The sequence below is a fragment of the Medicago truncatula genome, chromosome 5, assembly GCF_003473485.1.
Source record: "Medicago truncatula cultivar Jemalong A17 chromosome 5, MtrunA17r5.0-ANR, whole genome shotgun sequence".
Lineage (NCBI taxonomy): Eukaryota > Viridiplantae > Streptophyta > Magnoliopsida > Fabales > Fabaceae > Medicago > Medicago truncatula.
This window is the reverse complement of record NC_053046.1, coordinates 9,426,316-9,443,648: the sequence shown is the minus strand read 5'-3', so window position 1 is coordinate 9,443,648 and position 17,333 is coordinate 9,426,316. Positions and strand designations below refer to the sequence as shown.

Sequence of the window (17,333 nt, the reverse complement as noted above, 5' to 3'; positions counted from 1 at the left end):
TTTATCTTTTTTATGAACCAGGTGATATTCATATAAAAAATATATAACCAAGAACGTGTTTTAAAAAAAATTATTATATTATTTTTCTAAAAAAATACTATTATTTAATTATACAAAGATTACCGTTTGAATTTATAATTTTTGGAACGAATGTCCAAAGCTGCAAAATTCTCTAAGTCCATGATTAGATGTTGTTGGGTTCGACTGACACTGAGAACGTTCGACAGGAGCCATGATTCGATGGACAGTTAATTTAGTGAAGAGGTTGGCTTCAAATGTCTAGGACGCGGGAGACAGGCAATTTTCGGTTGAGGAAGTGTGGTTCTTAGTAGTTTAGTTTTTGCATTTATTTCTTCTATGTATAAATAATAGTTTTTCATGAAGAAAAAAAAGGTCGCAAATCATTTATAAAATTCTAGCACTCGAAGTACCGGCGTCTAGAGAAAAGAGTCACATGATGTATGTAACTTGATTTGTCGAACCATCATTACATTCAAATGCAATGCAATTTACATTTCTTTCAGTTTTCTTTAAGTTGATGCGTTTAAACTTTTAAGTCTTTATACTTGCATTTTCATTACTGCTTTCTGTCGAAAGACATTACCTTCATAACAAAACACAATTTTATTCATCTTGTTCATAAAGTAACCTATGAATATGATGAACATTCATGTATTTTATGGAAAAAGATTGCACAATATTCCTAGGATTTCTGATTTGATCCTGCTTGTAATAATCAAAACTAGTCATGTTATTTACCAGTTAGGATTAAATTTGAACTCAAATGACATAGTTAGACCATACCCTAACCTTAACCCTATCTACTACTATTCTTATTGAGTTTAAAATTCAAATTCACAAGTCTCAATCTGAAATTCTAGTGCACTTGTTTTAATATGTTCTGTCAGATGTTTTAACATTTGCAATGTTCCGTTTAGTGTTCCAACATCACATGATAAACAGAAATAAAAACAAGAAAATAAACGACAGAAAAGTAAAGAACACAATGAGTTTGTTGACCTAGTTCGGTGACAAACACACCTACATCTGGGGACTCCAAGTCAGGAAGGAAATCCACTAGTGTTGTCCTTATTCAATAGTTACTTCAACCTATGAACTCCTAGATCTGAGATCCCATCTCACTATCCTAATGGTCAGTCATAGCCCCTGTGACCTATTAGACCTAAACCAAAACACAAAGATGAAGTTAGCTTCAAACACAAACAACTAACACCTTGTTTCACAACTTCGGTGTAGTACACAAGAGTATCAAACTCACACAAATAGTTCTAAACAAGTATCACATACGATACAAGAGAGAACACATAGTAGATTCTAAACTTGCATCACAGACGATACAAGAGCATAATACATGAAGACTCAATCCCTAAAAATCTAAACTTTTTAGAATGACGGCTTGAATAACAATTAGGTATTGAAGTCTTCCTTATATACTGAAGCAGTTTGGGCTAAATACTTAGTTGGACTTCAGCACAAAGCAGATCGGTTCAGCTAATCTGCAAAACAAGAATCAGAAACAAAACTAGAAAGTCCTAAAATGTTGGAACATTTATAGGATCGTTCCAACCAATAATAAATATTTCCTAAAATATAAAATCTAATTTAGAAATATTTCACAGCTGATTCTTAGAAGATATGCGTATTGCTTGATCAATAAGATAAGGAAATATTGTTTCCTTAAACAATAAGGGGCGCGCGTACAAGTAGGCATGAACCCAGGCTCACTGAACCGTGCTAGGATGTTGGAACATCGTATCCAATGATGACACTAGGTCATGCATTACTTTTGGCTTAGTTTTTTTATGTAATTCTAGTTGAGTTCAGGTGTTTTTGCATAAGTTTGAAGCTACAAAAGAACAATTTTGATACTTGAAGAATGCAGAAAATCGTGCTCCGATTTCTGGCATCGTAGCCCGATTTTTGGTCAAGTTTGGAAGCCTTTGCTACGTAAAATATTGGGCTACGATGGAATTCCATCGTGCTCCGATTTTGAGGAGCGTCAGACAGATTTTGAAGATTAAGAAGAAATCGTGCTCCGATTTATTGGATCGGGCTACGATTTTGGCGAATCAAGAATTTTCACTATAAAAGCCAAGTCGATTTCTGAAAGAAGGGTTCGAATTTTTGGAGAGAAAATCATACTTTTGGAGCTGGATCACTGAGCAAAAGGTGGGAGACCATCAAAATTCATAGCCGGTTATCAATTTCATGTAATGAATTCTTCTTTATCATTAGTTATTTATGCTTTAGCCATGAGTAGCTAAGTCCTTTGCGATTAGGTCAAGAGATGATTCTGTACTAGCTCATGTGGATGTAACCTGAAACTCTTACGTTTATGAATGTCAATCTAGTTTATTCAGTATATCTTGTTCTTAATGCTTTTATGATTCTGACCAAATATAATTGATTTAAGAGATTATATGACTATTGACCGTTGCGTGTAACTCAGATCTATTTATGTTGTTCAATCTAACAGACAATCTAGGGATGGAGCGTTGTTAGGTTAAGATCTTTGAATTAACGGACTTAATATCCTTTGAGAATTATAGGTTCACCTAAGGAATTAGGGAATTATGATTAGATAAGCGGACTTAGGATCAAGGGATTGACCTAAGTTAATGTGTTAATTGATCATTCACTTTGTGATATTCGTAGACATAAGAACCAGGTTGCCAAATGAGTGAAGTGCAGATGAATCGAATGACCTAGTCATCTCTCTAAATTATTTCTGAAACCAACGTTACTATTGTCAATTGAATCACAATTGCACACAAAACCAATTTTGCCTAAGGCAACCCCCAATTTAATTACATCTTAATGACAATGTTTTTGTTAAGTAGAAATTAAAAAAATCCCTAAGGAAACGAATTATTTTATTACTCGATTCAAATTAGTACACTTGCTAATTCTCTATCATCCAACATCTTACAGAGATGCCTAAACACATGTTGGAACTTTAGTTCCAACTTACAGGACAAGGATATTTGTTTTTAGCAAAAATGCAGTCAATGCAAATACTCAACACTTTCATTAAACTAGAAGGGATCATTTTCAATTAAGTTATAATTTTTGAATGTAATAAAGATTTAGTAAGTCTACTTAACTTTCTATTCTACCTAGTAAATATCGTTTAGCCCAATTAGGTTTTAAATTCAAACTCAAATCACATCGTTACATCATACCCTAACCCAAACCCTAGCCACTAATATTCTTATTGGGCTTAAAATTCAAAAATCTCATTTCAACTAATTAGGTTTAAAATTCTCACTAAATTGAAAGGAATTATTTGTAATTAATTTAGAAATATTGATTGTAATTAACATTCATTTACCCTAATTAAGATTCAAATTTACCTTTTTTTAAGGAAATACTCAATTATACATGATAAGTATCATATAACTCAATTAGATTTCAAATATGAAGTCAAATGACATAAGTACACCATACCCTAACCCAAACCACTAATATTCTTATTAGGATTGATTCATATAATTTTGAATGTAATAAAGATTCATTTCGTCTAATTTAGTCAAATTTAAAAGGGATTATTAACAACCATCAGTCTTTTTTTCTTTGACAAGGTAAACTAATTAGTAATTAAAAGTCCCAAATATGATTATTAATAAGTAATTTGATAATTATGATGTAAGTGTAATTTTTTTAACTTCATATTTATTAAAAAAAATATGTAACTTCATATTATAATTTATAGTAATTAGATAGCAAAATATCTTTTTTTTTTTTTTGTATATAAAACACCTTCATAATTCAAAAAAAATTGGTCAGGGTAACTATTCAAATAAATTTTTTTAATTTGGAGCCAAATTTGACATTGTCATGTACCAATGTGATCAACTGGTGGACAAGTAGAGTCAAGTAGAATTAGTGTTTTTTTGTTATTCACAAGTGTTTGTTGTTATTCACATTGACCATTGGTTAATAGATTGATGCAATTAACCAATGACACACATGCTATGAGACAAAAACATAGTACTAGACACAAGCTATGAGACAAAAGAAGTAGGATGATTAGACTTATAAGTCATAAAGACAAATGGAGACAAAAAGAACCTAGTCAAATACAAATGAATACAATTCATTTTTAAAAATCATTTTTTTAAACTATTACAAACAGACCATATATAGCAACCTATTTAATCTCTAATTAAACTAATTACAACTAAGCTATTTTCTATATAATTTAAAATTATCTAAACTAATCTATGTATTTTTTTTGTAAAATAAACTAAGCTTTGACTAAAACCTTGCAAAATGACTGCTGAATGTTAGTTTCATTTGTCTTAAAATTTTAAGGAATCTTTCTGCTAATTCCTGCTGTGTTGATCTTTCTGCTAATTCCTGCTGTGTTGAAACTGCCAACTTACATAGTTCATCAAGCTATTCCATTTGTCATAGCCAGCTAAGGCCCCATAACATGATAGGTCTCTTTCAATCCATAACATAGGTTTATGGGTTCCCTTCATGCATGTCTAGACAATATATAATCTAATCCTGAAACATTACACAAAAACAGTCACTTAAAGGATATATCTTTTCATTTAGTCTTTTATTTTGCAGTACTATTTTAATCAATATACCATGTCAAGTCTTCCCTCCATCTTGTTACACGAGCCCTGCATGAATCAATTTAAAGTCAATGTGTGTACTCATTTTATTTTATCAAGGTTAAACAATTAAAATAGAACATTGTTAAGTGTACAAATAGAGTTTCACACTTGGTGGATAGCTGAATATAAATATAACAATCACTTGGAATACCATCACACTTGTTTTAAATCTCACTTTATTTTCTGAAGTTTTTGAACCTCACTTTTTCTTCTTAAGCTTTTTGACATGGCCATGGGTGTTGGGGATTCTGAGAGGGTTTTTAGGGAAACAAATGATGTTGATGACAGTGAAAACATGAATCCAATGACCATTGAGGAACTAGATGTTGAAGGTGATTATGTTATTCAACATGATGAAGTTCAAAGAGTTGAGGTGAGAAACAACAATGACAATACTATTCTTGAACTTAAGAGATTGGTTCAAACCATGGCATCTTCTGTTGCTACTGCTGTTACTAAAATAGAGGTTGATTTTTACACCTTTTTACATAACAATATTGCATTTAATTTTCGATATATGTTTAAACAAACCTTATATTATCATCTTTTATATTTCAAATACTTATAAGTATTTATATATGAATTCTTGCAGGAGCTAAGTTACAAACAACTTGAGCTGAGTTCAACTATGATGGAGTTTCAACATCATAACAAAGAAATGTGTGAGTCTCTTAAGTTGATGGAGGTAGCTGTATGCTTGAAAGAAAATGATGTGTTTGGCAGCCATGTAACCCCAAACAAGATAGGGTCTGATGCTTTTGACATGGTTGTTGGAAGGATGGATAATCATATATCACAACCTATGATGCTTTGGAAGAGCAACTTTAGAAGGTCATCCAACTCAGAGGTAATAATAATTTTAACATGTTTTTTCTTAATTGAAAAGTGACATGTTTAACTAACAATTTTTTATAAACCTTGTAGCCTATTGGTAGTGCTGTATTGACTGGGATAACTAAAAAGTTATTTCAAAGTCCATCTCACAGATCAAAGATACCTGTTACCAATCCATATTTGCAACCACGTCCCAGTCCAGTTGGGAGAGGAAAGACAAGGGTCAACGAAGTGCGCCCATTCATTCCAAGAGTCATGAATCTCACTCTCCCAAGGGTTATTACCAATATCACTCAATATAAATATATAGATATTTTGATTATTATGTTCTGTCCTATAACATTATTTTTGAAGTTATTAACCTTTTTTTTTTTGTAGGGAATTAAGTGGAGGTTTAAGCCTACCCCAGAAATGCACTTGAGTCCTTTAGAAGTTCAAGTTTGTGCATATGTGTTTCATCCAGATCAGGATGCAGAGTATTGTTCTTACTTTAAGTACATTCACTTATTGTTATGGTAAAAAAATAGTAGCTAACCTGTTGTACTCTATTTTTCAGTGAACCATTGATGACCACTCATAATATGGTTGCAACTCGTGCTGACATTGAATGTCTTTGTCCTGGAAAACCAATAAAAGATGTGGTTAGTATTACACGTTGTAGAGGAATTTTAATATCTTATGTATTTTGTTAAAAAAAGTATATATCAATCTGCTTTAATATGATAGGTTCTCAGTTATGTTGCTGGAAAAACATGCTGGGTTCAAAAGAATCTTAGTCACAATGCTGTTTGGGTGATGCCGCCAACTTTTCATGTGAGTAGTTAGTAAAAAAACAATAATATAAATATGTATTATGTCAAAGGAAAATATAATAACATAACAAATAAATGCAGGAAGATGTTTTTAATGGAGCTACACTTTATGAACTTATGGATAACTATACAAGGCATTGGATGGTCTCATTTCAGACATTGAAATATGTGAGTGAATGTGAATACATGTTTTTTATTTGAATGGTTTCTTCTTTATAAGCATTTATAAAAATTTAACGCCACTACATTTATCATCCTCATTATAAAAGATATACATTCCGGTCAAGAACATTCTCATCAACCATTGGTATCTCATGGTGGTTTCTCTCAAAGATGAAACTGTGTATCAATTGGATTCATATCTTAGAGCTGAAGATATTGAATCTCGCAGGGCTACTATTAAAACATTGGTGAGAGAAGATTATAACTTACTATTTCTTTATCTATTTTTAAAAAATAAATAATAATACTAATATGCATATCATAACTCTATTGTTAACATTAAAATGAAGGCCGAGGTAATGTCTCAAATGGTGAATTCAAGCTATTTTGCAACAGTCTTCATGGGATGCAAGTTGGATTTCCAAAACTGGGACATCAAAGAGGCCAGGGGGATACCTAACTGTGGTCGTAGGTAATTTTATTTTTCTAAACTTGATTTTTATATTCTTAATTCTGCAAATTTTAAGACACTAAATAAACATATAATTATATTGAATGTAGTAACAACTCTTTGGTGTGGTTGCTGGAATGGTTGGAGATGGAGCATTCTTTTAACCATAATGTTCATGGAACAGTAAGTTACAATTTCACATTATAAATTGCAGTTTAATGAAATGTATACACATGTTATGCTAACAAATATTAAATGTGCAGATTAATGAAAATGCAGTAAGGATGAGGACATGCATGAGCATCCTACTAGGACTTCACAATGAGCTGAGATCTCATTTGGAAGTGAAGAGCATGACCTTTTGGGAGACCCTCCCACACTGAAGAAGCTTTACCTTTTCTGGTTTCTAGTGTAGTTGATGAACTAAACTTTGTTATTTCTCTAATATTAGTATTTACTTTATTTAGGATAGAACCTTAATGTGGCACATATTTTGTTAAGGCCTAAGAATCACCTTTTTTGTGTTAGAGCCTAATTAAGCGTGTTGGAATAGATTCCAGACTCTTTTTATGATTTCAGGCCTAGGAAGACCCTTTTGTGATTTAGAGCCCAATGTTATGAGTTATGGATCAGAATCCAAACTCTTTTTATGATTTCAAGCCAAAGGCTCATATTATGTATTAGTGCCCATTCCTTGGTTCATTAATGGAATTATCTACTACTATTTGGTTTATTTTCTACTTCAAATTTATTGTGCTACAAACAAAGTTATTAAACCAATTTCCAGTAACTCTAAATCATTGTGTTTCAATTTACAGATTTTGAACTGTAAACAAACCTGAACCTTATACATGGTTGGTTAACAACAATAGAAAACAATAACTAACATAGATGAACAAAAAAATAAATAAAAATGCATGGTTGGTTAACAACAATTGAAAAAGACGGACCTGGTTTGGGTCAACTTCATTGTTGTTTGAGGATGAGACTGTGTGTGTAGCATACAAAGCCTGCACCGCCAACATAATACATCTATTAGGCTCTTTTCATAATTATGACATGTGAATTGGTATACATCAAGATAAATCTATATGAATTTCTATAAAATGATTTGAGGCACACTCACACTCACACTCAAGATCCAAAGACAAATCACATAAGCAATTATAAACAGCCCAAAATCCAAAGGCAAACCAATCAAAACAGAGACTAGTGATCAGATCTAAGAGTGTGGAGTTTGTGTCATTATTACTTTTGGTTCATCTTTGGTCAATTGGGCCATAACCCATTTATTGTTGTAAGTACACAATAATCACACAATTATTATTACTTTTGTAATTCAAATAATACAAATAAAACATATTACTGAAATGTATAGTGTAAATTAGTTTTACATAACAAAAACTCATCATTATACTGCTAAGCAAAATCTATTTTATAAGTCAAACTTGCATAACCAATTAGGTTGCAACTTATGTTTTCATGGTACGTTTAATGGCTCATATTGAGGCCACTAGTGCTGCCTATCAGGACCCACAAAGCTAACAGAAAATATGCCAAGTATCAAGAGGAAGAGGCCTTTAAAAGGGAGCAGTGAGTGTGTGTGTGTGTGTGTTGATCATAGCAAGGAATATTATGACTTATCTTTGATACAAATTGGACCTCTCTTTGTGCAAAATTAATAACACAGTACAATTCATATACTCTTTGGTGCATCTTTGATTTTTCTGTCCATAACAGTGCATCATTCAATTTTTCAAAGATATCAAACTAAATTACTAATAGTAACGGGTCACAGTAAAATAAATAATTCGAAAAGGAAATTAAATTAACAACTAACATAGGTCTTTCATGAAAACAACAAAATAAACTTAAATATAGAGCAAATATGGAGGCCTAATACTTCAACTCGTACATGCACTTGACCTTGTCATCCTACAAAAAAATTAAACAAATTTCATGTATCCGATAGACATGTACCAAATAACTTCAACCATATCGATATGTTAAGATAATTTTACATATAAATAATGACATAATTACCTAGTGAGGATTTGGCTACTGCCACTCTTCATCTTCATAATACATTACATTTGAGCCAACTTGATTTTGGGACATGGCATCGGTCCGTCTTTGAACCGGACAACACTTTCGGTTATGACCTTCTTCACGACATACGCCGCATGCTGGTGCTTTACGTGATGGTCGCTTTAATCGATTACTAGCAGACGGCACAGCACTACGACAACCTTTAGTTCTAGCACGGGATGGGTTCATCAAGTTTTCTGCGAAAGCACCGTTTAAGTCAGAATGAGTCGGAATATCCTCTGCAGCAATTGACTCCAATGTCTCTGTACGTGTACTTATCCACTCTATAGTGCTTCGAACGTACTCTGCATTTCGACATTTTACAGCAGCACATGCCATCCTCTTGCAATGCTCGACAATACCAACATATTGACTTACAATTGATGGGTCCCAGGCAGAAGACAGACAATCATTTGAAATTGGCAATGAGTCCTTCACGTCCTTTCTCCATCTCTTCAAAACTAAACAATCAGGGAGTTTTACAATGTCCAAATATGTGATTACATAAATTAAGTGTTCGCATGGAATACCCAATGATTCCAACCTCAAACAAGAGCACTTAAATTCGAGACTAGCTGGGTAATATGACACCTGCCATTCTGACCCTTCTCTACAATACTTTGACACTGTGTATATATAACTACTTGTGGTTTGTCTAACACCCAACACCTTTAATCTGCATGCTTTCTTTAGTACGGGAAGAAATAGCAAAAATATCTCTCTTGTATAAACATTAGCCGCTGACCTCTCAAGAGAATGAAATTCAGTCTGCATTAAAATCTCCCCATGGACCGAAGAAAAATCTGCTTCGACTTCTTTGTACCTCATAAAACTCAGACAACGAAAGTAATGGTGTAAAAACTCCAAAAGATTGTTTTGAAAATTAACATACTTACCCAGTTGAGAATGCAAAGCCTCACAACGAGAAGTCGTCCTAAAACCAGCAAAGAAATTACCACGAATATGAGCAGTGGCCCACATATTCCTCTTCTCATACAGTTCATTTACCCATTTGTTTTCCTCAACACAAAATTCAACTACCATTGATTCCCATTTACGCTTGAATTCAGCAATATCATAATCACCCAACATACATTGTCTTAATCTAGATACAAATTGGACATTTCCTACGTTGCTTGTTGCATTGCGGAGAAGGTGCCAAGCACAAAGTCTATGGTGAGCATCAGGAAAGACTCTTTTGATTGCATTTCGCATAGACAAATCTCCATCTGTTATGACTGATGTAGGACTCTTACCTCCCATTGCTGTCAAAAATTGCTCCAACAACCACACATATGTTTGCTCTGTCTCATTACGAACAATGGCAGACCCAAACACAATACTCTGATTGTGATGATTGACACCGGAGAAAACAACCAACGGACACAAGTACTTGTTCTTTTGATATGTAGCGTCAAATGCCAAAACATCACCAAACACAGAATAGTCCATTTGTCCTACACCGTCAAACCATATCAACTTTTCCAATCTTCCATCTTCATCTACAGTATGCTTCCAGAAAATCTTATCATCAGTAGATCCCATTGATTCGAGAAATCCAAGGGCATCACTTGCATCTGAAATGTTAGATCGTCTTTGCCTCTCTAACTGATTATACATATCTCTTTTTCTGAATCCAACCTTTTGATACCCACCAGCCTGATTGGCAAACAAACCGTATATGTGAGGGGTCCTAATCCCAACCTTTCTCATGTTGTTCATTTGCAATATATCATACTCCGTCATCTTCCTATGTGCAGGTAACATGCCCATAAATTTGTCATCCAATAAGGGGTGATTGTGTTCGTCATTCAAATATTTGATGTACCATCTCCCATTGGTAGCTTCAATATGAACACGACATTTTGCCAAGCAACCACATCTGGTTCGTAGTTTTGAACGTCGCTTCCTAATCACCCCTGCATCAACTTTTACTTGTCTAGTACCTTCTCTATAGCAAAGGAAAGTCTGTTGCGTTATCTCACCCTTGATGTTCCTCATAAACTTGCTTTTCCGGGCAGCAAAACCATTCACATTAGCGTACCAATTGTAAAACACAAAAGCAACCTCATTATTTGGAAAATGAAATTTCATAATGTACTCAGCAGGTGCCTCATTTACTTCAACTTTCCATATATCTTGAAGCCCGTTAACTGCAGTATCGTCATCAAAATTACATCGATCAAATCCAGAATTGGCAAGATGTTCCTCGTTTAAGTCAGTACCATACTCATCATCTAATGACTTATCTTCCAATCCCTATAAGTTAATAACAACAAAACCAATTTAGAAACCAATTTACAAAATATCTTGCAATCAAAAGTGAACATAAAAAAAAAATCTTTTATAACTGTGTCTTCCAATCCCTACAAGTTATTAACAACAAACAAAAAAATTTACAAACAGAACAACCAGCAACATTGAATTATTGTGTGTCAATTAATTAACAGCAGTTGTAAATGAAATTAGTTAACTTGAATTTACAATTAGTTAACAATAAAATTATTTTTAAAACAAAATAATCAGCAACAGCAATGTTTGAATTTTTAAAAAGATAATGAAAACAAAATCATGGAAAAATTCAAGGGTCAAAATACAGAATCAACGAGAACTAACACAAATGAAAAGAAAAAAAAAACCTGGGTTGGATCAACTTCGTCATCGTTTGACCGCGAGCCAGCGCGTGTAGCAGATGTGGCTTCGTCTTCCATTAGTAACAACAACAGAGATGAACTGAGTTCGTATAAAAGCGTCAATCGAACAGCAACAACAACGCCGAGATCGAACAACAACCGCGCTTCGAAACGTGGCAACACGCAGCAACTAGAACAAGATTTGGTGGATACAAAACGCAACAAAGACACCAAAATCAACGAAGGATTCAAGTTGTATCAGTGAAGAAAAGCTTCTAGCAATTAAGTATATTGAAAATGAGATTGAGTAACGGGTGTTAGACTTTTCAACAGAGGAGGGTAAAAAAACCAAGTATCCACCCATAAATGAATTAACTAAAACAATTGGGGTCAAATTATTATTTTTAATTAGGGTCTGAAATGAAATATAAAAAGACAGGGAGTACAGGTAATAACACACATAAAACAAAATTGATCTAAGATGGAGAAATTTAAGGATTTCCCCATGCCAAAACCCGCCATGCAACATATATATAGTGCATTAATATTTTGCATAGCTGTCAAAATAGACTTAGTCATTAGAGTTGGACTTGGATCCTCTCCAACCATTTCTCTCATGTTGTTTGTCCTGCCATAATCTAAGCCATTTATTCACCTATTTTCTCTCTTTAGTGTTGTTTTTTGTTTATTTATGAACCAATCAACCATTGGATCAGAAAAGGAGAGGGGGCTGCACAAAAAATGCAGGAGAGGATCCAAATCCATTAGAGTTAAGGATGGCAAAGCGGGTCGGCCCAACCTGTTTAAACTCGTCTCTCTTAAACCCGCAAAAAACAGACCGAATCAATTTAGATGACCGAGTTTAAAATCACACAATGCCCTGCTTCGTGGCTGGAATATTTTGTAGAGCTATCAAAATGGACTTAGTCCCTTAGATTTAGAGCAGTCCATTTGGCTTACATTTTAACATGGGTTGAACCGTAAAAAAAAAAAAGCAAAAACAATTAGGTCTTTTTGTCACAATATAATTAACTCCCGATAGGACCTCATAAAGGAACAAGAGCTGTTGGGAGGTTCCATATTGTCGAGCCGAAGTGCAGCCCAACAACAGGTTCGATGTGGTAGCAGCGTCCTTTGTAACGATCAAGACTGATAAGTTATCAGTCCACACAGTTGTCCATGTCCCAGTGGAAGATTCTGCAGCTACCGCTGCACCTGCTTCTTAGAAGTAGATACTAGTTCCAGTTGTTTTCAATTCTAAATTAAAAAAGAATTGATTCGAAACAAAAATTGATCGAGTCAGGCTGGCCCGTTGGGCTTCATGTGGGTCTAGTACCAGCATCTCTGTGTGATTTTAGAAAAATTAATAGTATTAAATTACATCTTTAAAAAATATTAATTAAATGTAAATTTAAAGTTCATAAAATATAAATCATTAATTTGGTTCAATCGAAGGAATAAACCTTAATTTAATTTATATATGTTGTCAATGTAAAAAATATTACACGTGAATTCAATCATATCTTGTCAGATAAATAATTATGAGAAACTGATATATCTGAACCACATAACTATTTTACTATATTGGACCATAATCTTCGTATTCGACTCGCACTCAATTCATACCCGTCAAACTTTGTCCACTTTATTATGATTTTAGCCCGCTATCTTAAGAAAAGCAACTCAATCACGATTTTTGCATCCCTTATTACGATTTTTGCATGATAGACTCCCCACATAATAGGGGAAAAGGTTACCTACCTCTTACCTCTATAAATAAGGTCATCTCTCAACAACTAAAGCTCATAAGTCACTCATTCCACACATAAGCATCTCGACTTAGTCATGGCACCAACGTCTATTGTTAAAAATCTAGCAATTTTATTTTGGCCCCTTAATTTTATTAATATTTTAATAATTAAAAAGTCAAGTCAACAATATATTTACAGTCGGAATGTGTCACATCATTCAAGTAAGTATTGACCATGTCAAAATTAAGGTTTTAACCAGGGCCGGCCCTAGGGCATAGGCCGCGAGTGCGACGGCCTAGGGCCCATGTCGGTAGGGGGTCCAAAAGTTTTTTTAAGGTGTAGGGGGTATATAGAAATATTTGGATTTTGGGGGGTATATATAGCAAAATTATCTGAAAAGGCCTAAACTTTGACATGATAAAGGAATGGGCTGAAATCTGTTAATGTTTTTGGCCCTTTTAGTGAGATTTATTATATATATCCCATGTGGCACAAATATTTCTATATACACCCTCCTATAATTTTTTTTGGTTGTTCTTAATAATATGCTAAAAAATTTATTATCGAAGAAATTAATGATATTTTTTTGGGTCCTTTTTTCCTAATAATGTGCTTCACTAATATTAAAAATATCGACGATATTTTTTATCCAAGAAATTGGGATAATTTTCATAACAAAGCAAATTCTATTTTAGTTGAAAATGGGGTGCTAAAATTTTAGTTTACCATGCATGTGCTATTTTTCTCTAAAATTTTATTTTGTTTTTGTGTATATAGAGTATTTAATTTATTTTCAGATGTTATCTAAAAAACATTTATTTGGTAGTGAAAAGCGAAATAAAAAACGAAATGAAGAGCTGAAAAAACACAACAATAAGCTAAAAAAAATTATGATCTATTATGTAATGACCCTTTTTTCATATTATGCCTAAGACCCATAAAACTCTAGGAACGGCTCTGGTTTTAACAAATGGATTAATCTTACGAGGCTAGAAGTGAAATTTGAAAATAAAAGGTCAAAATTGTCAGATTTTATTAAAACTTGGTGTTTCAAAAGTGCATTTTAATGTTCTTTACAAATAAGATCAATCTTAAAATAAATATTCTTATAATAAAAACTGAAGGAAAAATATTTTAACAAATTGTAACTTTTCGTATTTTCCCACTGAAACATGATAAAAGAGAACATAAAATGAAGAATAGAATAAAAATGATATATCCCCATGAACATAACTCAGTTGGCAGGGACAATGCATTGTTATATGCAGGGGTCGGAGTTCGAACCCCGGACACCTCATTTATTCAACTTATAAGATGAATTCTAACCACTAAACTACCTGATAAAAAAAAGAATAAAATCCGTAAAATAAATGGATAGATGAAAATGTTACTACCGTCTACATGATAATATCATATTACTTGATTTCAATGCAAACAATCTCGTAAGTATAAAGTTAAAATCATAGTTGCAATTATTGATAAGTTGAAACACTAGTTTGAATCCACGAGTTTTCAGTTCTTAGCATTTGGAGTGTACATGTGTTTTGCCCTAAGGTTTTTTTTAAAAAAAAGTTATACTAATCAGTATTCGGGAGATATCGATTAAGGAAGTTAAAAAAATAAATTTTAAGTAGAAAATAACCTTTATTATAACTTACATGAATCTTATCATTTTATATTAGATTCATTTTTAAAATCACAATAAAAAATATTCATTTTTAAAGTGTAAGATCAACATAATTTTATCCAATAAAAAAGTAAATATTAAAGATACAGTGTGTTTATTAGCAATCATGCTATACGGTGAATGCCAAGTCAGGGTCATTAGCAATAGATAATTACTTAATGTGTTGTATATTATGCATGTTTGTCTTTTTTTAACAAAAAAACAAAAAGTGATGAGTAATAAAGTGTCGAATGCGTATGCTGATTAATAACGCAAGTGTGGTGATTAATGGAACATCCATCAGCTGCTTATTAATTTATTTCATTCCATATCGCATCGTACAGTGAATGACTTCATCCCTTCATATTTTATAGAGCTCTTATACATGAACCACCTCAGGTGACATACGCCCTTTTACACTCACACACATTTGTGACACGTGGCAAAAACATTGAAAGAAGAGATGAAAAAGGGTGATGATATGATGTAAAATTACTCAAATACCCCTAATATATGGGGGTGTACATAAGAAGTGTATGAAAAATGGTGTATATATATATATATGATAACTTTCCATATTTTATTTATTGTGTATCCTCTTTTTCAATCACACACTATTATTGTATTCAATGATTAAAAAACCCCAATCATGATCCTGCTTATTCTCTTGTTTGCAAAGTGAATCTGATATTCATGAATCTTCTTGATCTTTTGCCCTCTCACATCTTGTGATTAATTTCGATTTGTGCTTCATTTTTTTTTTTTATAATGATGTCGTCTATATCTAATTCTTTAGAGATGCCATGGCAAAATTGGATCAATTATTGTTGTGATAATTCATGAATTTAATTTCACAACAATGATGCAGTTCGATTGACTCACATACTTTTTTATTCCAATTTCAAGAATTTAATTCAGGTGCTTAATCTCATATTTTTGTTACGGTTTGAACTTAATCTCATATTTTTGTTACGGTTTGAACTTAATCTCATATTTTTGTTACGGTTTGAATTGGAAAGATACGGTGAAATATGATTTGAAAGGGATGATCCCAAACTCATATTCTTGTGAAGGAATAAAAAAGGGTTTATGTCAAAAAAAATGACATAAAACAATTTAACAACCATGAATCAATTCTTTTGAAAAATAACATGGTGTTGGTACATATATATCAATGAGAAGAAGATAGGTATAGTTTAGGAAACAAGAGGATTTTTAGGAAAGGAGATATGAAATACTAAGTGTCCACATTAAGATTTTTATCAATAATTATTGACCTTTAGATTAAAAGAAATGAACGCTTAAGATTTGGTGTCAACGAATCCGTTGACACTTGGTGTCATTGGATCTCATCTCTCTCTCTCTATATATATATATATATATAATTGTCTGTAATAATCATTTTTTAAAATTTTAACATAAAAAATAATTAATATTATGAGTAATAAAAAATTTTAAAAATAAATTTTATTTCGTTGACACATTTGGTTGACAATGTTTTGTTGTTACAATTTTAAATGATAAAAAATATTTCTTTTTCAAAGACAATAACTCACGTAACTATTAACAATTGATTGCATGGTACATATTAAATTATCGGAGTGTAACTTTAAAATCATTAGTGTTTTTCTCTAACACATCTTATGCTAATGAGTTTCTTTTTTTTAATATATTTCATTTTGCTTGTTAAAAAAATACGTTGAAATTATTAATTGTAGAGATTAATTCTTCGAGTAGACAAAATTTTCCTTCATTCTACCAATGTATATTACAAGAATTCTTATGATTCCTCCACATCAATCAAATTAAATATTAATTTATATTTGCATGTTATGCGTTGGTCCATCCCTCACACTCACAGAGGTCATGGTGCATGTATGTCTCTTCTGAAATGACGAAAATGGGAGTAGACGCTACCAAAATTTGCAATTAGCTGCATCTGCATGCATATCAAATGGAATACAGCGGCCCTGGCATATATTTTTAAATGTAAAACACCAAACTAAAAATTTTGTATAATTTTTAATTTATTTTTTAATAAAAATAAACGATATTCATTTATTTAAATTGATAAAATATTCAAACAATACAAATTCAAAGTCGATAAAAATAAAAATCATGAATATGAAAACAAACTTGCATCATCTATGTTAATAGCATAAAAAGACGGAGTACATAAGCCTACAAATATGACTATATTCAAGTCTTCATAAAACTCATGTCTCTGATCTGCAACGCGGGAGACACCAAAGTTATTGATTAAATCTACACTTGATTAAGGCTAATA

General features: G+C 32.4%; 2 protein-coding genes and 1 long non-coding RNA gene across 3 annotated transcripts; 1 reads left to right on the top strand and 2 right to left on the bottom strand.

Moving 5' to 3' along the window:
• Window positions 1-4,343: 4,343 nt before the first annotated feature.
• On the bottom strand, window positions 4,344-8,208 carry LOC112422240 (uncharacterized). The gene is made up of 5 exons (XR_005646251.1): window positions 8,041-8,208; window positions 7,859-7,918; window positions 6,019-6,101; window positions 4,620-4,655; window positions 4,344-4,533 (listed from the first exon to the last, which is right to left on the bottom strand). It is a non-coding gene; the product is annotated as an uncharacterized lncRNA (long non-coding RNA).
• On the top strand, window positions 4,561-7,648 carry LOC11415504 (uncharacterized). The gene is made up of 11 exons (XM_003612267.3): window positions 4,561-5,115; window positions 5,242-5,496; window positions 5,574-5,759; window positions 5,862-5,959; window positions 6,040-6,124; window positions 6,210-6,296; window positions 6,377-6,463; window positions 6,565-6,705; window positions 6,808-6,929; window positions 7,019-7,091; window positions 7,172-7,648. The coding sequence occupies exons 1-11, from the start codon at window positions 4,876-4,878 to the stop codon at window positions 7,289-7,291; spliced, it is 1,494 nt and encodes a 497-aa protein (XP_003612315.1). The 5' UTR covers window positions 4,561-4,875; the 3' UTR covers window positions 7,292-7,648.
• Window positions 8,209-8,966: 758 nt separating the features above from the next.
• Window positions 8,967-11,707, bottom strand: LOC112422010 (protein FAR1-RELATED SEQUENCE 5-like). Its single transcript, XM_024784709.1, has 2 exons — window positions 11,636-11,707; window positions 8,967-11,255 (listed from the first exon to the last, which is right to left on the bottom strand). Exons 1-2 carry the CDS (start codon window positions 11,705-11,707, stop codon window positions 8,967-8,969), a joined length of 2,361 nt encoding a protein of 786 aa, XP_024640477.1.
• Window positions 11,708-17,333: the final 5,626 nt, after the last annotated feature.